This window comes from Mytilus edulis, chromosome 3, assembly GCF_963676685.1.
Source record: "Mytilus edulis chromosome 3, xbMytEdul2.2, whole genome shotgun sequence".
Classification (NCBI taxonomy): domain Eukaryota; kingdom Metazoa; phylum Mollusca; class Bivalvia; order Mytilida; family Mytilidae; genus Mytilus; species Mytilus edulis.
Genome location: NC_092346.1, coordinates 88,059,990 through 88,083,937, shown reverse-complemented (window position 1 = coordinate 88,083,937; position 23,948 = coordinate 88,059,990). Strand labels below are relative to the sequence as shown.

The 23,948-nt window shown below is 32.5% G+C and overlaps 1 protein-coding gene across 1 annotated transcript; it reads left to right on the top strand.

Moving 5' to 3' along the window:
- The first annotated feature begins 696 nt into the window (after window positions 1–696).
- Window positions 697–22,462, top strand: LOC139514642 (uncharacterized). Its single transcript, XM_071304095.1, has 4 exons — window positions 697–934; window positions 16,788–16,939; window positions 18,248–18,383; window positions 21,341–22,462. The coding sequence occupies exons 1-4, from the start codon at window positions 862–864 to the stop codon at window positions 22,201–22,203; spliced, it is 1,224 nt and encodes a 407-aa protein (XP_071160196.1). The 5' UTR covers window positions 697–861; the 3' UTR covers window positions 22,204–22,462.
- The last annotated feature ends 1,486 nt before the right edge of the window (window positions 22,463–23,948 follow it).

Sequence of the window (23,948 nt, the reverse complement as noted above, 5' to 3'; positions counted from 1 at the left end):
CTTATAAGATTAAAATCGGTTTTTGGTTAGATAGTTTATCTTATCTCAAATTAAGTTGTGGTCACATAAAGTTGACACATTCCGTGCCAATGTTTATTGTGAGGCATCCTTCTTAAATCAATGCCAAATGATAAGAATTGACATTTGTCTGTCCATGAACACATTGAAAGATGGTAGTTGGTTTTCGGCTTATGAGATATGGCCGAAGTTATAACGAGAGTATCGGTAGTTAACGTCACTGCATACGGGGGAAATATCGTCAAATTAGTCTACGGGAGCATAATTATTCAACAGCAGTACATTTATGATGATTTAGTTAATATAAGGATATTCTTTTACATTTCTTTTTGTAAAAGGACGAGAACATTTAAAGGTTAAAAGGTAAATAATTCGCATCAAGAAATGTCACTCTACTAGATCCTGACAAATTATACAACTGAGCTGGTGCATATCAATGCCACATGGCGAAAACTACTTAGTCGAGTACATTGTACCTAAAAAATACCGTATCGATATCAAAATTGTGATCCTCTACCTAATAAAATACCGAATTGAAACTTGAGAATGTTTAGATAAACTGTCCCCGTAATACAGAGAAACAATACTTATTTGGAAGTATAATATTTAAATGTCCGCTGCAATTAAACAGCGCAGTGAAAACAATCAATATTTCAGGTAAAAGAAATATCGTAAACTATGAAATTAAATCTTATTGCTAGTTAAATACAAATTTCATATTCTTGATTCACATTCAGTGGAGCGTTTACATAAAAGAGAGCAATACCAATCTGCAGTGAGCGTTCAAAACAAATCGTCAATCATGTTTGAAAAGAACACTTTTCGAATAACAGCTTAACACAAATGATGCAGACATTTATTCTTACTTATCTAACATATGAATTTCTATCAGGATTTCATACATATTATGTTGAAGGTAAGTTTGATAAATTTTTGTAGAATTTTTTTATTTATTTATTTATTTATTCAACTTGATAAATTTTGAGAATAAAAAAAACAATTTTGTATGATTTTCAGTAATATGTTACATGCTGTCTAGTTTACTATTTTCGATACGATTTGTTTGTTACATTTAGATCAACACGTGTGAACAATTGACGGTAATTTTGTGTTTAAACAAGACTTGAAGTCGCAATTATTTGAATTGATATTACTTCTTCCAATACTTTTCAATGTTCGATGTTTGCGAGTCAGATAAATTTAATGATCCATTTTTTTTCTTTTTTTGGTACTAACAAATGTAATACTTCAAGTGAATGTCTAATTTGGTTTTTAAGTTTGTTTGATAAGCTTTAAAAACTTGTTTACGCTATGTTTAAAATGTAATAACGTCCTAGTCAATTCAATTTAATTTTAAGAATTATTAAAAAAAATTCCCTGAATAATTTGGGGGACTATCAATAAAACAAAGATTCTTTGCTTTATTAATAAAACTGAATCAAAAACAAATAAATGATCTTCTGCCTTACCCCTTTTTGGTTTAAAGTGGATATAATTCATTCCCTGTCAATTTATCAAATCTTATTAAGATGCTCAGGTTTATCAAATTATAAGACCGAAAGGAGACTGGTGCGATCTGTCGAAACGCCTTGAAAAATGTTTATCTGATATTGGTGATTGGATGAGAGTCAACATGCTGAAACTTAATGAAGACAAGACAGAATTAATAATCTTTGCACCAAAACATCAATTGAAGCATCTTTCAGATTTTCGTCTGAAATTTGATGGAACAGTGTTAAGCGACGTTTCTTGTGTGAAAAATCTGGGAATGTACTTTGATAAAACCATCAGTATGGAACATCAAGCCAGTGCGATCACCAAGGCTTGTTTTTACCAAATTCGGAATATTGGTCGAATTCGATCTTTAATTTCAGTTGAAGCCAGTAAAACACTAGTGTGCTCCCTAGTTACATCAAGGCTGGACTATGGCAATGCATTGTTGTACGGTACTAACACCAAAATTATCAGTAAATTGCAGCGGGTCCAAAACACAGCAGCACGTTTGATAACACGAAAAAGGAAATTTGACTCAATTACGCCTGTTTTAATATCGTTACACTGGCTACCCATACATTACCGTTGCCAATATAAACTTCTTTTATATGTGTACAAAGCACAGCATGGCAAAGCTCCTAGTTACCTTCAAAATTTAATTACGCCATACAGGCCAAGTAGAACACTCAGGTCGGAAAATAGTATGCTCCTACATCCTCCAAATGACGTTCGAACGAAAAGCTACGGTGAGAGGCGTTTTGACAAGGCTGCGCCTACACTCTGGAACAATTTGCCATCGTCTTTTCGGAGTGTAAATTCTTTAGATGTTTTTAAAAAGCAACTCAAGACTCATTTATTTCGGACTGCTTTTAAGGATTTCTTGTAGATTTTATATATACTTTTAATTGACTGCATTAGTTTTAGACAGTTTTGTATATATTTTAGGGTACATGCATTTTTCGTTTCTTTTAAAAAACAAATTATAAATTTTTATATGCTTGTTTGCTTCTTTTACGATAGTGCTTTGTAATCTATGTTTTATGTATTTTTTTTTTTTTTTTTTTTGTATTTTATATATTTTTAAATGTGAAGCGCTTAGAGTAATTTTTGTTATTATATAATGCGCTCTATAAATATTGTATTTATTTATTATTATAAGATGATAAGTTTTCAATTGCTATTTTATTTTAAATGTAATAAACAGCATAAGCCCAAAAACAAAAATATTAAAAATAATTATTCATGATACCAATATAAATGTGCACAAATATATAATTTGCTGTAAAATAAAGTGGATATGAGTAAGAGAATCCTGTTTTATGTTTATGAAATGATACCGATTCTGCATGTTGATCGTGTAATGGAGAGGAGACATATACCAAAAGGACATTAAAATTCATAAAGCGAAAATAAATCACGCAATGGCTAAACAAAAAGACCAAGAAACAAACAACAGTACACAAAACACAACATAGAAAATTGAAGACTGTGCAACACGAACCCTATCAAAAACCGGGGGTGATATCAGGTGCTCCATATGAGGCACATCTCGGATGCTTATGTGAGTGCAAACCTGGTGATAAATCATATATAAAAAATGTAATGGCCATTGTTCATTAGAGAACAGAAATTAAAATGCCGTTTTGTCCATCTAATACACAAAGGAATGCATTTTATGTGTCTGAATGACCTTTCAATCACCTTTAAATGTTTTTGATGAACACTATAGTTCTCTTCAACAAGCAGTAAGTCAAATACTATACTAATACGTAACCATTAGGTTTTATTGTTGCAAAAAAACATCACAAGAATAAGAACACATGTCCAATACTATATGATTTAAATGTTTTTTTACAAATATAAAGTAATAAGCAAAATGTGCAAAACGATCAAAATGATGATGTAATGTTAAGATATACAGAATAAACAATAATTGACAAAGTTTACGAATCCCGAAAAATGATCTAAAATATCAAAGAATGAAGAAATGTAAAAAAAAAATGATTTGTATTATAATATTATGCTTAAAATTTTGATATTTATGTTTCTAAAGATGTTTGGATATGATTTTACAGAATAAATTATTTAGCTTTAAAAATTTATTCATTGTCTCTTCATTCCAGTGATTATGTAAAATAATTGACATTTTTTTTTCTAGTGATAATGCATCATATTTTATTAACTGAGACATTATACATAATCCCTGAAAATTTCAGAGACTTTAATTTCTAATTATACAAATGTATTGTACCCTATACACGTATTCAAGATGTTACAACAAAGTTAGGGGACGACCATTTGATATTCTGGGGGGGGGGAGGGGGGGAGGATTTGTTTTTGATCGGTTATTTTTTTTTTGTAAACTAAGAGGACAAATTATTCATTTTCTGCACTATTGAAGCAGGAATTTTCATTTTCATTAAAGCAAGGGGCTGATTATTCATTTTCACCACTATATTTATGATATTCGAAAACATACAATTTTTAAATGATTTGTTTCTTATAAATAATACATGTATAGTCAAGTCATTATATGCCATTTAATCAGAATTAGTCATGATCCTCTGCAGAAATGAATCTTTTATATTTCCAACTGCATATACATGTATTGCATAAATACATAGTATTGAAGTGTGGTTGTAACAAGCATCTTTTAAAAGTATTGATAAACACATTATGCCGAGCGGAGCGAGCCAAAAACATTTTTGAAGGGTTTTGGAGCCACTGAAGGCCCAAGAAGCTATTGAACAAATGATGCAAAATCATGCTTTCTGGGTGTTCCGAAGACCCTTTCTTAATCTGAAAATCAACTCATCATAGATACCAGGACTAAATTTTGTATATACGCCAGACGCGCGTTTCGTCTACAAAAGACTCATCAGTGACGCTTGAATCCAAAAAAGTTAAAAAGGCCAAATAAAGTACGGAGTTGAAGTTGTAAAATGCAAGTTTTGTTTTAATAATTTTTTGACAACATTTTCTAGATTACAAAAAAAATGTAACTATAACAGAATATAGAAGGGCAATCAATGGACAAAATTAAGACAAATAAATAAGAAACATTGATCCCGAAAAATCAGGGCTACGTCTGAGGGAAAACAGAAAATGCTCTTCAACTTTGTAATTGTTTGGCTTTATAAATATTTTGATATGAGCGTCACTGATGAGTCTTATGTAGACGAAACGCGCGTCTGGCGTACTAAATTATAATCCTGGTACCTTTGATAACTATTTACACCACTGGGTCGATGCCACTGCTGGTGGACGTTCCGTCCCCGAGGGTATCACCAGCCCAGTAGTCAACACTTCGGTGTGGACATGAATATCAATAATGTGGTCTTTTTTCTTTTTTTTTTTTTTTTTTTTTATAAATTTCCTGTTAACAAAAGTTTAAATTTTTCGAAAAACTAAGGATTTTCTTATTCCAGGCATAGATTTCCTTAGCCGTATTTGACACAACTTTTTGGAATTTTGGATCCTCTATGCTCTTCAACTTTGTAATTGTTTTAGTTTAATAAATATTTTGATATGAGCGTCACTGATGAGTCTTATGTAGACGAAACGCGCGTCTGGCGTACTAAATTATAATCCTGGTACCTTTGATAACTATTTACACCACTGGGTCGATGCCACTGCTGGTGGACGTTCCGTCCCCGAGTGTACCACCAGCCCAGTAGTCAACACTTCGGTGTGGACATGAATATCAATAATGTGGTCTTTTATTTTTTTTTATTGTTTTTTTTTTTATAAATTTCCTGTTAACAAAAGTTTAAATTTTTCGAAAAACTAAGGATTATCTCATTCCAGGCATAGATTTCCTTAGCTGTATTTAACCCAACGTTTTGGAATTTTGGATCCTCTATGCTCTTCAACTTTGTAATTGTTTGGCTTTATAAATATTTTGATATGAGCGTCACTGATGAGTCTTATGTAGACGAAACGCGCGTCTGGCGTACTAAATTATAATCCTGGTACCTTTGATAACTATTTACACCACTGGGTCGATGCCACTGCTGGTGGACGTTCCGTCCCCGAGGGTATCACCAGCCCAGTAGTCAACACTTCGGTGTGGACATGAATATCAATAATGTGGTCTTTTTTTTTTTTTTTTTTTTTTTTTTTTATAAATTTCCTGTTAACAAAAGTTTAAATTTTTCGAAAAACTAAGGATTTTCTTATTCCAGGCATAGATTTCCTTAGCCGTATTTGACACAACTTTTTGGAATTTTGGATCCTCTACGCTCTTCAACTTTGTAATTGTTTTAGTTTAATAAATATTTTGATATGAGCGTCACTGATGAGTCTTATGTAGACGAAACGCGCGTCTGGCGTACTAAATTATAATCCTGGTACCTTTGATAACTATTTACACCACTGGGTCGATGCCACTGCTGGTGGACGTTCCGTCCCCGAGGGTACCACCAGCCCAGTAGTCAACACTTCGGTGTGGACATGAATATCAATAATGTGGTCTTTTATTTTTTTTTTTATTTTTTTTTTTTATAAATTTCCTGTTAACAAAAGTTTAAATTTTTCGAAAAACTAAGGATTATCTCATTCCAGGCATAGATTTCCTTAGCTGTATTTAACCCAACGTTTTGGAATTTTGGATCCTCTATGCTCTTCAACTTTGTAATTGTTTGGCTTTATAAATATTTTGATGTGAGCGTCACTGATGAGTCTTATGTAGACGAAACGCGCGTCTGGCGTACTAAATTATAATCCTGGTACCTTTGATAACTATTTGGTCTCAAAGCAAAATGTAAAAATTCAGTGTAAGACTTAAGTTTCTAGGGACAATGTTATCAAAAGACCAATGTCATGTGCATGATAAAGCAAAAATTGAATTCACATAGTTAAGTCTGTGTGTGCAGGTATTTTTTTGAACTCATGATGAAGTTCATAACAAAATTACTAGATTACAAAAAGAATGTAACTATAACAGAATATAGAAGGGCAATCAATGGACAAAAGACAAATGAATAAGAAACATTGATCCCGAAAAATCAGGGCTACGTCTGAGGGAAAACAGAACTTGCTTCTTGCAAGGCACTCGCCGTGAACACAATTTGATATTGAGACAAGCGTTTGGTTTTGAAATTTCCTACATGAGGCATTTGTCTCAATGTACGTTACGGCCCTGTTAGAATAAAACTAAGACAATTTACCTCAAGTTAAATGAAACCAATTTTCAGACATTTTAAGTATATTTTATTATATATATACTTTCATTATTAAAAAATTATGAATTGTTTCCCGATTTTTTCGATTTTTTTTTGGGGGGGGGGGGGGAAGATGAACTTATAAAGAGTCTGGTGCCATCTCATACTTTTGATTAGACCTGCTGAGTTATTTATTTTTAATACATTGCAAGTCAGGTAATTTATTTTCACACTACCACAGAACAAACCATTTATTTTTGTGATTATCAAGGCTGAGTTATTTATTTTCAAACTTCTCCTGGCTACCCCAGAATATCCAATGGGCGTCCCCTTATGATGACAAAAACACCGTTTTTATCATAGATCACATTCACCATTCATTATTAAACCTTAATTGAATTTAAAACATTAAACACTGATTAGTCTTATTTTCTAAATCTGAGATTATACTTGATGCTTTTCTGAACTGAGAATGTTCACTCTATTATTTTTAAGGTTTTACTGTCCACATCTGTTTTGATTCTGAATATACAACTTTTAAATTACATCTATCCGACTAGAACTGCTAAAACTTTAGTCATAACAAAAACAGAAGCTTCTTCTCTTTGAATGAACTTTGAGTATGAATCACTTGCTTACATATGTTTTATTTCTACAACATTTTTATAAGAGCCTTGTATTCTTGATACAATATATCAAAACGTTTGCGTTATCTTTCATCTGTATATTGGACTGGAAGCAGTATTTATTTTGGATCCTCAATGCTCTTCAATTGTGAACTTGTTTGGCTTTATTACAATTTTGATCTGAGCGTCACTGATGAGTCTACCGGCGTCACACATCAGCGTATAAATAGCTCTGACGTACGCCGGGCGTGGTAAAAAATCATGTACGATTTTAATACGCTAGTAATTTTGGATGCATTCAATCTGTCAGTCATATCTTTATCGTGTGCACAACGAGCTTTAATCGTAAATTGGGCGTACGGGAAGCGTACCTAAGCGTTTATCGGACGTTCAAGTGACGAATATAATCATTTGTCTGACGTTTGTCTAACGTAGATGGAATGCACGCTACGAAGGAACAAAGTCTCTTGCACGTATTTGAGACGCATCCCGGGGTATCTGGGACTATAATCCGTTCTTTCGGTGTGTGTGGGAGGGTTAATTATGGGGTGTTTTTACAAACACACCCGCATATGTTTTAGTTAAAGTCGAACGACCTTGAAGCGTATACAACGTGCCCTAAATGTATCTGAAACTTACCTGAAGCGTTTTCAACGCACTTGTAGCGGATGTATTACGTGCATGTAGCGTACAGGTATACGCTTGAGCTGGATGAAAATTTTTAAGCTGCGTAAAAATTTCCTTGAGTTATATCGTTCGCCAAGCGAATACCTTTGCATTTCGACGTACTTGAAATTTATACATCGCGCGTTTGACGATTGCTTAGCGTTCCTCTGGTGTGAAACTAACGTATACAGACATTGTCGATTTTCTCTGTACGTCTGTTGCACGCCGGTCTATACGCCAATGTGTGACGCCAATTTGTGACGAAACGCGCGTCTAACGTATCAAATCATAGTCATGGTACCTTTGATAACGTTTTATACCACTGGGTCGATGCCACTGCTGGTGGATGTTTCGTCCCCGAGGGTATCATCAGCCCAGTAGTCAGCACTTCGGTGTTGAGATAAATATCAATTATATGGTAATTTTTATAAATTTCCTGTTTACAAAACTTTGAATTTTCCGAAAAACTGAGGAATTTCTTTTCCAAGAAATAAATTACCTTAGGTAGCACTCCACAGTTAGAAAATAAAATTAAAAATGAGCCCCAAAATGTTTTATCATCTCCTATTCCTGGATTTCTAATACATTAACCTAACTGTTTGTGTTGTACATGTGCATATGTATGTAATCAGTATCTTCCATAGATTCAATTTTCCAAAGTTAAAGGGGTGAAAATTAATTCCTTTTATGTGTATCCATGGCAACATTCAGCATTTATTTACCATAAAATATTGCAAAAAGGGGGGTGAACATGTCATATATCCCCCAAAATTTGGATCAAACTAGAATTTCAATGCCTTTGAGTGATACCTCTTTAGAAACTGTTTTCTTAAATCTTCCTAATGATCAAATAAAAAATGGGTGTCTTTCGCCTCATTTTTTCGTAAAATCCAATCACAAAGTTCGTGCGATAAAAAGTTGGAAAAAAACATTACAATAATTGCCGGACCAATGTATGGTATGGACATGCAAATACGGACTGTCATACAGAAAACAGCCTATATTACATACATTACATAACCTTGATGTTCATATAAACCCAATACAAAGGCTATTTTAATACTCAGCTATCCAAAAATGAATTTTATTGCACACTAGCTCTCATATTTAAAAAATCCACAGGGGCCAAAATGCGAAACTACACACCTAACTGTGGAGTGCTACCTTAAGGTAAATTTTTTCCCCTCCTGCCTCAACTTTTTTTTATGTTTTCTGTGTTCTACTAGTTGTTACAATGAAAATGGTACCTTAGTTTTTAAATTGGTTCAGTAATAAAGATTTTATGAAGGTTAGCAGTTGGTGTTGAAACGCGACAAAAAGTTATTTTAAAATAAATGCTGGAGCATAGTGAAAAACTTCAAGTCTGTCTCATTTTTGGGGTAAATTTCTAAAACTTTTCCCTTTTTTTATTTGAAATTATAAAACTACCTTCAAAGAGTACAAATTGTACAAGTTTTAGGTGTTTGAAAGCACTTATAGGTAATTTTTGCTGTAAATAGCATACCTAACCTTGGTTTAGAAGCTCTCAAGCAGGGTATAAATTTCTAACAGTACTGGCATCATTTAATTTAATTAATGCCAAATTATGATATAAAATCCTGCTAAAAATGTTTATTTGACTTATTCGCATTCAAAAATATAAAGCGATACATTCTGAGATTATCATATAAAGCGCAATCTTTGGTTACAAGGGCAAAGCTAACGGGGTACAAATTTAAGACCGCAACATGTCTAAGTGTCAAAATGTGTATATTTGGTTGCTAAGGACAGTAAACAATAAAATTAACATAAATTGCATTCCTAGCAGTTTTTTTACCTTCAGAGCTAAAACAAGAACATAAAAGACTAAAGATTTGTGGTCAATTTTAACTTTAAAAGTGCATTTCTGTGCTTTCTGATGTGCCATAAGGTAGCACTCCACAGTTAGAAAATAAAATTAAAAATGAGCCCCAAAATGTTTTATCATCTCCTATTCCTGGATTTCTAATACATTAACCTAACTGTTTGTGTTGTACATATGCATATGTATGTAATCAGTATCTTCCATAGATTCAATTTTCCAAAGTTAAAGGGGTGAAAATTAATTCCTTTTATGTGTATCCATGGCAACATTCAGCATTTATTTACCATAAAATATTGCAAAAAGGGGGGTGAACATGTCATATATCCCCCAAAATTTGGATCAAACTAGAATTTCAATGCCTTTGAGTGATACCTCTTTAGAAACTGTTTTCTTAAATCTTCCTAATGATCAAATAAAAAATGGGTGTCTTTCGCCCCATTTTTTCGTAAAATCCAATCACAAAGTTCGTGCGATAAAAAGTTGGAAAAAAACATTACAATAATTGCCGGACCAATGTATGGTATGGACATGCAAATACGGACTGTCATACAGAAAACAGCCTATATTACATACATTACATAACTTTGATGTTCATATAAACCCAATACAAAGGCTATTTTAATACTCAGCTATCCAAAAATGAATTTTATTGCACACTAGCTCTCATATTTAAAAAATCCACAGGGGCCAAAATGCGAAACTACACACCTAACTGTGGAGTGCTACCTTAGCTTCATTTGGTACAACTTTTTGGAATTTGGGTCCTCACCTTTGTTCTTGTTTGGCTTTATAACTATTTTGATCTGAGCGTCACTGATGAGTCTTTTGAAGACGAAACGCGCGTCTGGTGTATTAAATTATAATCCTGGTACATTTGATAACTTTTATCGCAAAGAAAAACCTTATTGCGTAAATGAAATACATTTATTTTACTGTCTGGTTCATTTAAAGGAGTTGGTCCGGTGAGGGCCGGTTTTGGCCTCAAATTTCAAGTTCATCTGACGAAAGATTTTGGACACTTTTTAAACACTTATATGTCTATTTCAATTGATTCAATAATTTTTTTTGAAAGATTTTAAGTGATTCAATCATTAAAAACGCTCCGATTCAAGCGTAAATATGAAAAATCTATCAAATATGCCAAAAACTGTCACTTTTCATATTGTTTTTGTCAAAAATGAAAGTGGCCGCATCCGTGTTCATCCTCAACCTTTATATATGTTATGTATTATCATTAAACACAACTTAAATTTCAATATCAAGAATGAACACGAATGCGGCCAGTTTCATTTAAGACGGAAACCGTCTAAAATTTAACTAAAATGCTGAAATTGTGAAGAATTCAGTAATTTAGCATGACTTTATGATGCAAGTACCCGATATATGTGCATTGTAATGCCAAAATAAGCCAATATTTATGTAGCAGAGGCATTATACCTTCCAAAAAATAACTAAAATTTTACATTTAAACAATTTTGTAAAACTGCTATATTTTGGGGCCAAAAAGGGGTCTTACTGAACCTACTCCTTTGTCCATCCCTTGGTAGTTTTTAATATATTATTATCAGAAAAAACACATAATAATGACCCAATTCAACCCGTTCTGGGTATACTTATAATGATCAGAAATGTTAACTTCTACCGTCTAATGTAAGTATGTACAGATCAAATGTCATGTCATGAAATGAAAACAAAAATCAATTCGTATTAACCTGATAAAAAAAAAAAAAATTTTAAAATTAAATTATATGTTTTGTTTACTGTTGTTTTTTGATGTAGTGAATATGAAACATTGAATAAGAGTAATATGTTCAATTGATATATAATTAAATGTGAAAATGATAGTCAATATGAAAGATGTGTTAACAAGACGGCAATGACAACTGACGCTTGATATTTATTAAACAGTTTAAAGTATACAAAAAAGAAAAGAAACACAAACTCTTGGTCGATTATAGTAATTATAGCAGTCTTACAATCATCGATTAAATTAGTTTTGCTATTTAATTAACACTTTGAAGTAAGATTAATCAATGAAAAAAGAATTATAGCTTTGACAGTCTCAAGGTGTTTCGTTTTTATTTGGATCACGTGTACGTGCTTATCAGTAAAGTGGACGAAATTTGTCGCACCTTATATATTAAAGTTCTAGTTCTTATAATAGAACATAAGGCGTATGTTTGGAATTCCTTGTCTCATGAGTTTGATCTTATGTAGTCAACATTCGATACCAATATATTTTTGAAAGATCTTGGGTGGACATATATAAGAATGTTTTCTTGTTCGTACTTTTATCTTGACGATTGCCTATTACCAAACAGTTGTTTTTACTCATATGATAATGGTTACAAGACATCTTTTCAATTACTTTTTACTTCACTCTTTCATTTTTGAAGTTGCTAGGTTCATAATCAACAAAATACCTATCCTAATTATTTTTTTTAAATAACCCATAGTATAACAAGGTTAAATTGAGATTTTAGCTCTTCGTTGGGATATGAAAGCGTTGAACGAAGCATAATGTGTAGGAAAAATGTTTTTACAAAATATGCTTGTTTATCTGTTAAAATAAAAAGCTAGGTGTTGCTATCCAAAGAATGGAAATGTAATAAGATACGAAATTTTGATTAAATGACTAATATTTCGTCCCATTTTATCTCTTAAAGTAGCAAATGAAGGTATGTTGTTTTTTACATATCAGGTGAAGATAGCTTGTATACAAATTTTCGTAAAACAATCATCATAGGATCGAAACTATTTTGTATGCCCTCAATCGATTTATGACTATGGAACAGCGGTATACTGCTGTTACCTTTATTTCTAAAAATCTAATGTTTGTAAAGTATCATATATACATCGATACGACTCCAAATAAAGGTTTTAATTCAAGCCTTTTGTTTGTTTTCCTACACTCTGTAACATTGTCATAAATATTATAGACAGTTATAGTGTTGTTATTTATTGGGAAATAACACATCATATCGAAATGGCTCACGAAAGTTGTCTGCCTCTCTAAACTACGGAATCTCATGATCTATCTATCTAATACAAACTTCCTCGGTATAGATATATTACTAGACCACAAATACAGTCCATGATTTTGTTTCATTTTTGAAGTAACAATGTCCAACAATCGTTCAGAATAATTGTTGAAGTATGCGACAACTATTTACTATCGACCAAGTGACGTAGATGTGAGCAGTCTTCAAAATCGAGTCAAACACATACCGTATAGTAAACAAAATAATAATAAAAAATAAACCCAGACATGACAAAATGTAAAACAATTCAACGAGTAAACTTAACTTTACTTTTTATAAACAAAACAATGATAGAAACAAAACATACAAGCAGTGTTAAACATTTTGCGACCTTTGACCTTTCCCTAATCTAAGACATTGATTTAACAGCACAACATAAGAAATTTGTTAAAAATGGATAAATATGTCACCAGATCGATATAAAGCATAACCAAGAAACAAAATACGATCTAACAGTACACTCAGTTACTAAAAGATAGTTTAAAGCATGTAACAACTTATAAATAGATCAATTTAAAAGCCTAGATTTTTATTATCAGTACACATCCAATGGACTTTATGTAAATACGAGAAAAAGTATGACCTTATGAAATGCCATAATACAAGTATTGCAATGATAATGGACCGCAACTGTTCATGACTGTATAGAAATACATATTCAGCTATGTTTTTATTTAATAATGAAAAACAAATCGTTGTTAGCACCGTTAAAACAAAGATTTAAGATCTTATTACAGTAATCTTACCAACCAAGCTTGTAAACCAAATCTTTGTATCGATGAAAGAATTTAGTAAAGTTTGAAATAGTTAGTTGTAACAAAATACCGGACAAAATAATAACTAGTTAGAAATCTATATCGTAGCTATAGCAAATGTCAAAGCGAACGAGTTGGGATATAAAATTTTCGTAAGATTGGCAACAGAAACATCATCATCAGTGTCCATCTTAAGTGTAAATATTGTATAAATAAGCCAAAGTCAAAATATAAGTATCGACTAGATGTTGGAAAATAAGTGAATTTCACAACTATAATTTGGTTTCAAGACATTAACAATCAAAACCAAGGAGTTAACAAAGACTCACAAAACCAAAGGACATTTACATCAACAGTTATAAATAATAAATAAGAAACAACACGAACTCCACTAAAAACTGGGAGTGAACATACCATTATATTGTTTCCAAATCAGCCTGATGTCTTGACAGACCAACTTTGCAGAGAGGCTGTCTGTATTGAGTTGCGCGTACCGACTCCATATAGATGACGTCTCGTATTAAGAAAGAGATGTTAATATGCAGCCTATGATGCATAATTTAGACAAAAAAAAGTTAAATGTAGGTTTGGATTTTCTAAAGGTGTTAGTTAGTTTTATTTTATGGTTACATTGCTTGAATTAATCTGATCAAAAAGTAGTATCAATTATCTCGCAAAAATCAGACCAATATTGGTCAAGTTACACAGGTATTTCGACTTGATTATACCGGGCATTACAAATAATGTCGAAAACCGACGCCAACTTAACATCACAACCAGTAACCGGTCGAATCCTTACAGAAAGAATGGTCGATAGAAGAAATAACCAGTATATGACGACAACTAATTAATGTTTATGTTGCAGACAAAAACGCTTTCTCCATCCAAATTCAGACGATTATTTAATCGAATGTATTAAAACAAAAATCTCGTATGACGCCTTGACGTAGAAAAGTACACCAAGTAAACCAATAACTTGCAAGTAAACTGGAAATCACTAGATTTTATTTATATTCAGAAGAAATATTTTAGCGCAAATCATGTGAATGATTTTTCAAATGGTTCCCTTCCGTTAAAATGAAAAATCTTTTCTAAACTATGATCGGAATTATAAAATTTAATGACAAAATTGTGCCTAAAACAAACGAGAGGTGAAAGATACAAGGGGATTTGTAAGCTCATAAGTCGAAAACATAACTGACAATGGCAGGACAAAACAAAAGAAAGATGACGAAAAGACGAACAAAGTACACAAAACCCAACATAGAAAACTAAAGACTGAGCATCAAAAACCCCACCGGCAACCGGGGAGGATCTCATGTGTTTCCAAAAAAAAAAACCCAAAAAAAAAACGGAAAGGTTACAAAAGATTTGCCATTATTTTGCATTATATTACTCTGTTAGTATGTATGAATGCTTAGCTACATACATGTAGCTACAGTGATTGGAATTAATCACACATGTACACTTGTTTTTTACTATGTTGTATATCTTATTCGAAGTAAGTGTGCATGCTCGAAAAGCATTACGGCATTTCAGGTATATTTGATATCTGAATAACGGTATCATAGATATAGCAGATTTATTTCATGAAAACGAATTTATTCCATGAATGTAGTTATCAAAGGTACCAGGATTATAATTAAGTACGCCAAACGCGCGTTTCGTCTACATAAGACTCATCAGTGACGCTCATATCAAAATATTTATAACGCCAAACTAGTACAAAGATGAAGAGCATTAAGGATCCAAAATTCCTAAAAGTTGTGCCAAATACGGCTAAGGTAATATATGCCTGGGATAAGAAAATCCTTAGTTTTTCGAAAAATTCAAAGTTTTGTAAACGGGAAATTTTTTTAAATGACCAAATTATTAATATTCATGTCAACACCGAAGTGTTGACTACTGGGCTGGTGATACCCTCGGGGACAAAACCTCCATCAGTAGTGACATCGACCCAGTGGTATAAATAGTTATCAAAAGTACCAGGATTATAATTTAGAACGCCAGACGCGCGTTTCGTCTGCATAAGACTCATCAGTGACGCTCATATCAAAATATTTATAACGCCAAACTAGTACAAATATGAAGAGCATTAAGGATCCAAAATTCCTAAAAGTTGTGCCAAATACGGCTAAGGTAATCTATGCCTGGGATAAGAAAATCCTTAGTTTTTCGAAAAATTCAAAGTTTTGTAAACGGGAAATTTTTTTAAATGACCACATTATTAATATTCATGTCAACACCGAAGTGTTGACTACTGGGCTGGTGATACCCTCGGGGACAAAACCTCCATCAGTAGTGACATCGACCCAGTGGTGTAAATAGTTATCAAAAGTACCAGGATTATAATTTAGAACGCCAGACGCGCGTTTCGTCTGCATAAGACTCATCAGTGACGCTCATATCAAAATATTTATAAAGCCAAACTAGTACAAAGTTGAAGAGCATTAAGGATTCAAAATTCCAAAAAGTTGTGCCAAATACGGCTAGGCTAATATATGCCTGGGATAAGAAAATCCTTATTTTTTCGAAAAATTCTAAATTCTGTAAACAGGCAATTTATAAAAATGACCACATTATTGATATTCATTTCAACACCGAAGTGTTGACTACTGGGCTGGTGATACCCTCGGGGACGAAACGTCCACCAGCAGTGGCATCGACCCAGTGGTGTAAATAGTTATCAAAGGTACCAGGATTATAATTTAGTACGCCAGACGCGCGTTTCGTCTACATAAGACTCATCAGTGACGCTCATATCAAAATATTTATAAAGCCAAACTAGTACAAAGTTGAAGAGCATTGAGGATACCAAATTTCAAAAAGTTGTGTCAAATACGGCTTAGGTAATTAATGCCTTGGGTAAGAAAATCTTTAGTTTTTTCGAAAAAATCAAAGTTTTGTAAACTGGAAATTTATAAAAATGACCACATTATTGATATTGTATAGTGTTGACTACTGGGCTGGTGATACCCTCGGGGACGAAACGTCCACCAGCAGTGGCAAACGGATTTATTCAATGAAACAGATTTATTCCATGAAAACATATTTATTCCATAATTGTAACTGTGGTATTAATGAACGTAATAGAGATAAAACATAACGTTATAGTCGTATGCAACCTGATCAAAATATGTGGCTTTACCTATCACTATCATTTTCCTTTGTTTATTGAAAAGGCTTTACAGTTTTGGGATGTTATTGGACAGATGATAACAATGGTATGACAGCCTTTCAAAAATCAGTTAGTACTGAACCAACAACCGTTTCCTGCATGGAAAGATGCGGGAATTCGAATTACAACTTTGCTGCATCAAAACTTGATGCATTGGTAAGTATTGGTCTTGAAGGGCAGAACTCCTCAAACGAATGAAATTATCCTTACACGTGTACTCTCACTTCAAAATTCAAAATATTGTTTATTTTGTTCACCACATGTATCGAATTGCATTGATAATTAAGAAAACGAGATAGTGTTATAGCTTTGATTTATATCAATAATTGACAACGATAACTTAATTTTATGTCAAGGCAGATGTCATGATTTTCTAAATGTGATCTTTCCATTTGTATGTAGCAACATCAGAATATGGCATTTAAAATTGGTATTCAATGAAAAGTGTTACCTATTATAAATATATTGATGAGTAAAACAATATAAATATGTAAAAGGCTTTAAGAGTATATATATCTTATTAGTTGTAAGATCGTTACATACAATGTTAAAGAAGTCTAAGTCCTAGGAGCATGACATGTCGACAATTGTTTATGATATTTCGATAAATAAAGTTCCATAACTTTGTAAATATTTAATCTAAAATACCTGGAGGGACCCCGTGCCAATATACATGTAGTTTCCTTGTTGTTGTTTTTTTTTTTAGAAGAATGACTACCCACAACTCCGCTTCCCCGCAAGAGTAAAATCACATAAAATTATATACTCCAAGGAAAATTCAAACGGCAAGTCCCTAATCAAATGGCAAAAAGAAAGCTCAAACACATCAAACGAATGGATAACAACTTTCATATGTAGAAAATGATGAGTTAAACCTGGTTTTATAGCTAGCTAAACTTTTATGACAGTCGCTTCAAATTCGATTATATTGAAAACGATGTGTAAACAAAATGAACAGACATAATATGTTTAAATGTCACAAATAGGGTGCGTATAGGAAGATGACATATAATGCCTCATGTTAGAAAAGTGACAATCCCTTGTTCAAACTAAAGAAACATTGCAACTGTCTTTTAGAGATGACTGGTTGATACAAGACAATATTTCTTTCTCTATCCCAAATTACCCTTTTATCCAGGCACTGTTTAAGATCCATTGTCTACTCCAATTTTTCATCCCGGTCTTGCTGTTTTGCAGAGTTGATTTGTTCTTGTCATAAATATGGTTTTGGAGTTTTCAAATATTTCGGCCCAACTTCAGAGACATTGGTTTTAGAAATGAACATCCAGTGCAGTAAGAATTGATACCGTTAACGTTATTTCAATAACATTTAAATGAGAAGTGATCTAGTCGACATTAAAGCAAACACTTTACAATTATACGCCCCTTAATTCAGAGGTTATGATAACATATATAAATATTCATAATTGACAAAACAAAAATAAGAGTAATGTTTTGTTTTAGGATACATTTGAGTGCTACTGTGGAAATGATATACAATTTACAACAAAAGTTTCTGACTTGGCATGTGGACTTCCATGTCCAATTACCGTGACTGATGTATGTGGACGACATAATCGAATGGCTGTTTATAATATACGTAAGTTGAAATTAATATTAAGGTTGCACGAAACTGTAATTTTTATACTTTATATATTTAGTTCAAGATATCTAAAGAGAATTCGATCTACAAATAATTATCTTTTGATCTGTTGTTGTTAAGATATGTTTGGTCACGTATTAATTAATCAAGATATGTTTGGTGAGAGCACTTATTTGTCGAAATATGTTTAGTGTTGGTACTTACTGGTAGACAAATGTTCAGTCAGATTACTTATTGGTGGAAATTAAAAATAACTAAAGAAACTTTCCAAACATTTTAAGCGTGATGGACTATGATATACGTTGCTAGTGAATATATCGAATGGTAACATATATTACAATTAAGATTATTGTAAATATGTATAACGATACAAAATTTTATATTCCCTTTAATGATTGTAAGTAAGAATTTTCCCACTAAGCAGCGATATATGTCAAAGGAGGGGGCATATATCTCCTCTGTGATTGTGCTGTGTTAATGAACAGTCCCCAGGCAATTAGTTTGTTATATCTGCAAACTGCTAATTAAATAGATTTTCAACGATTCCTGATGAGATTTAAAGAGGGCTCTGATAAAAAAACAATTATGATTTGTTTTGTTCAATCACAAACTTAAGTGAAATAGTGAAATAATAATTCGATTTCAGCAGCCAGTAAAGATAAATTTTGTCAACATAGGCTAAAAAAATCGATGATGCATTATTCGCTTGAAAGTGAATAGTTCGACCACATTGACTCCGTAGTCATGTGAATTTCAATGTAACCCTTTAGTTAGAGAAAGATAACGCAGGAATTGTGCGTGTTCAGTAGTTGAAATAAAAAGAATGTCGACATTGAAAGTGAAACAAAGGTCAATAATTTTATTGAGTGATGCAATCTACAAAAACTCATTGTTATATAGGTAAAAACGATGTTTAAAATATATTGTCAAGCTATAATATGGAATTTAAAAAATGCAATTGCACAAGTTCGATATCTATTTTAATCTTTATTTCTGTTTTAATTATATCGAATATATTGCCATCAGCAGTATTCGGAGGTTAACTCGATACTTAATTAGATGGCGTCTAGATTTAAATTCCCACAAAACGATGAGACATATTATCAAGCCTATGTCTTGTAAATTGTTCATTTTATACTTTTATAATCTGAATCAATGTTTTAATATGTTATAAATCAAATATGAAATTTTGAGCCAAACGGAGAACATGAATTTGACAACTAGTGCCTGTTTTACCCTTACTTGATACACATATTAGACTATTTGTAATGAAATATGCATAATAATCACATACAATTCACATACCTGTCAGAATGATATCTTTTAAAAGAGGGACGAAAGATACCAGAGGGACAAACAAACTCATAAATCGAAAATAAACTGACAACATCATGGCTAAAAATGAAAAAGACAAGGAGACAAACAATAGTACACATGACACAACATTGAAACTAAAGAATAAGCATCATGAACCCCAATAAAATCTAGGTGTGATCTCATGTGCTCCGGAAGGGTTAGCAGATCCTGCTCCACATGTGGCATCCGTGTCCCAACTTAATCGGTATTCAAGAGCATGCAACAACTACACAAGACTTTGAAAACTTCTCCAGTGTTTGAGCTCAAAGTTGATGAACAAGGGGTATTTCAAAGAACATCTCGTCCTTTTTCTAAAATAAAAAAAAAATATCGGAAGGTACCAAGACCTTGTTGATAAATATCCGTATCAACTTCATAAATAATACACGATGGTCTTGAAGTATATATTATCGGTACTGACGGTTTTTTTTTTGTGTATGTCTTTTTGTGTTTCTTGGTTACAGAATTATGACATGTATCCCGTCATTGTGATATTGTTCTATGATATATTTTGTGTTCTTACATTTTATTTTTGCTAATGTGCTGTTTGTTTGCTGTTTTAATGATAAAGATAATACCTATACCCAGTCAGGAATATGATAGTTGTTTTCCATTCGTTTGATATGTGTGATGTGTCCATTCGTTTGATGTGTTTGGACTAATAATTAACTCATGAGCTACGAGCATTCCTGGATTAATGTGTTGTTCGATATAATTATTATTGTATAGATAATCAACGTGTTGTTGTTTTGATGCTTTTCATTAGTCAAATCTCCAGTGAGCCGTCAATTTCCATGCTTTTCTTTGAATTTGCTATTTTGCATTACGGACCTTTCAAGTAACGTCAATAGAAAGAACACATCTTTTTTTGCAAATAATTAAAACACATTCAAAATATAAGTTAGTTAGTTTAAACTTATTTATTTATAGTGGATTGGGAAACAAGTTTTGCAACTTATATTAATCCCTTTCCACTTTGCGGGTGCGAGTGCTGCCTTGTAGCGGCATTAGCCTGCTTTTTTCGAAATCTACAACGTGCAAGAAATATGGCTATCTCTTATTAACACGGGTCAAGGGAGAGCCGAAAATTCAGTTCCTGAAATTTTATCCCAGACGGGAATCGAACCAGGAACCTTTGTGTTAGTAGTCTGATGCACTAACCACTACACCACCGCTCTCCAAAATATAAGTGTTGACTTGCTGAAACTAAAAGATGTTAGATTGATATTTTAAAAAGATTATGTTCCCCAACATATCGTTTAAATTCGAACTAGCAGGATATTCGCCAAACGAACCTTATGCATTACGATATATCTACACTATCTAAATCCCTAGGCAAGCCATGCCCTATGAAGTTTAACTGGCACACTCGATGCACTAGTAGAGTTTATATTTAAAGAACTATGCCCCGTTGCACTAGTAGAGTTTATATTTAAAGAACTATGCCCCGTTGCACGAAGTATTATGTTGTACAATGTTGAGCAAAAGTGTTCGCCCAAAATATATCAGACAAACGGGAATTAAACATCATTTTTTTTTAATTGTATCATTTGAAGATTGTACGTTAGTATGTATTAAAAATTTCCTTACAATTGCAGAAGGTGAATCTTTGCCCATAGTTCTAGCTGTACTAGAACCCACAACAGACGTGTCTACATCTCAAGTAAAACCTACATCAGAAGTGTCTACATCTACTGTACAACGTACAACAGAAGTATCTACATCTCAAGTAAAACCAACAACAGAAGTGTCAACATCTACAGTAGAACCCACAACAGAAGTATCTACATCTACAGTACAACCTACAACAGGATTATCTACATCTTCAGTAGAACCCACAACATTCGTGGCTACATCCACCATTGAAAAGCTATCCACTACCAGTCCCGTGAATGATATGACGAGTATAGATGACGATAAAACAACTACTGTTTCAATAGGAAGTGAACAAACGTCACCAACAACTACATTTGTACAGTCAACTGAAATTAGTACAAAAGTAGCTGCACTGCCAGTTTCTACTTCGGCTAAGTCTACTTCAATAAAAGAAACTATATCTACGCACAATACTAAGTCAGGCTTGTCAGTTTCTATAACAGCAGTAGAAACTGTATCTTCTTCTTCAAATTTAAAAAATCCTAGTATTCCTAATCAGATGCAATGTACGTGCCCGTGTGCATCAGTTAGTTCTAAGTGGAACTTTCTTGCTAATATGAATATGTCAATTGCTGAACTGAAAATATATCTGAATGATTACTTAGATGAACTTAAACAAAATCTTACCGTCGATAAGACGAAGACAGCAGCATATATCAACACAAAAATATCCGCCCCAGATGATCGAAAGTCGTCAGTTTCGATTGGATATTTTGGAATTTGTTTAGTTGGTATCCCAATAGCATTCATACTGTGCAGTGATGCAATGAGATTTGCAATGCAGATTAAAAAACGCAAACTATAAAATGTGACCAGTTAGATTTTTTGATGAACAAATGAATATAAATTTTATTTTCTAATTTTTGGTGTCTGTGCACTTTTTAGTAATGTTGTTGTCAGACGAAATTTGTATATATTTGTTTGTCAGTATTTCAGATCATCCTGAAATAGCAACATTTACATGTATGAACAGATATTTTTTTAGTCAACGAAAATATGATATAATATGTTTTATATATTTTAATAATAAAAAACAAATTGCTTCAATAAAAATAGAATTATAATTTCATTATTTTTACTGCCAGTTTAACATAATTGTTACAACGAACGAGAAAAAAACTTTCGAAAATATATGTATAGCAATATCATGTATCACGTTCTGCATATACGTAGTTGTAAAGAGGTTATTTAAGAATATGTCATCTTTAAAAATTTCAGTGAAACAATCCAGCACATACATCATTTGCAAACATACAAACAAATATAAGTCCAATATATATGTATATATTCCGGACCATATGAGTATTTGGACCATACGCGTATGGTCATGACCGTATGGGTATATACTCATATGGCCCGACCATACGCGTATGGTCGGGGTAATTAATAAGTTTACAGTTAATACGTAAAACCCTTCAAGGTATGACTCTTCTAGTTGTCACTTCATTAAAGATACGACACCAAAGGTAATTTTATTATATTATGAATATATAAAAATCAACTAAATAAAAATAAGCAGTATCACGCATTTGATTTTATACATTTTATACCTAATTATCGATTTGTTATTACGCTTTTAAAAATGACAACATGCCGACCTTGGAAGATATTTTCCAAAATTTCTAAAAAGAACCGTTATTTTATTATCAAGACCTCGTCATCACTGCACGAGGCTGCTAAGAAGGTTAACTTTTCACTCAAAAGCAAAACGTATAACTACAAAGGATCGTGCACAACCTAGACGAGCTAATGCAGAAAAGTTATAGTACCGTGTGAAAATAAATTTCACCCTACGCATAAATACAAGAATACAAGTACAGTTTAAAACTAACTATGACATCAATATTTTATGCTTATGTAGCCTTTGAATTAAAGTTTATTGTATCCTTGAAACGGTTCTAATGCATATTTGAAAAATACCTATATGGTCCAAATACTCATATGGTCCGGCCCGATAATAATCAATCGAGTATATACTCATATGGTCCGACCATACGCGTATGGTCCAAATATTCATATGGTCCGGAACATATACATACAAGTTTAGATATTGTTCATTGTTTGCTAGTTTGAGATGTATAAATACGCAGCCTTAGTCAGTTTGAATGACGATACTGAATACCTTTTAACCATCTCTATGAGGATCCAAAGGTTGTCTGTTGCAAGGAAACAGTTTTGATTACTGACAAAATTTGAAAAGAAATGATGTGCTTCAATCTGACACACCATGCTAGCTACTAACTGTAAAGGTTTAACTATAAAACAAGATTCAGACACAACGATATTACAAGAATAGAACACTGTCCCCAAAATTAAAATAACTACATACAACTTCGTTAGATGACATAACAATGTTAAAATTCATAAGTAAATATAGATTCAATCTCTGACCAGTTTTGAAAATGTAAAGGTTCAGGCTTTGAAAATAAAACAAGACTAGATATGATAGAACGTAATTTCCCGTTACCATAAAAAAAAAAAAAAAATAGAAAAAGGTATCAATTTTTTATATATTAAAAAAAGACGCAATTAAGATATTGTTTAAAATCC

Coding starts and splice junctions, on each gene's coding strand:
- LOC139514642 (XM_071304095.1), top strand. CDS start 862: ATGATGCAGACATTTATTCTTACTTATCTAACATATGAATTTCTATCA. Junction 16,940..18,247: donor CATCAAAACTTGATGCATTG/GTAAGTATTGGT, acceptor GTTTTGTTTTAG/GATACATTTGAGTGCTACTG. Junction 18,384..21,340: donor AATGGCTGTTTATAATATAC/GTAAGTTGAAAT, acceptor TTACAATTGCAG/AAGGTGAATCTTTGCCCATA.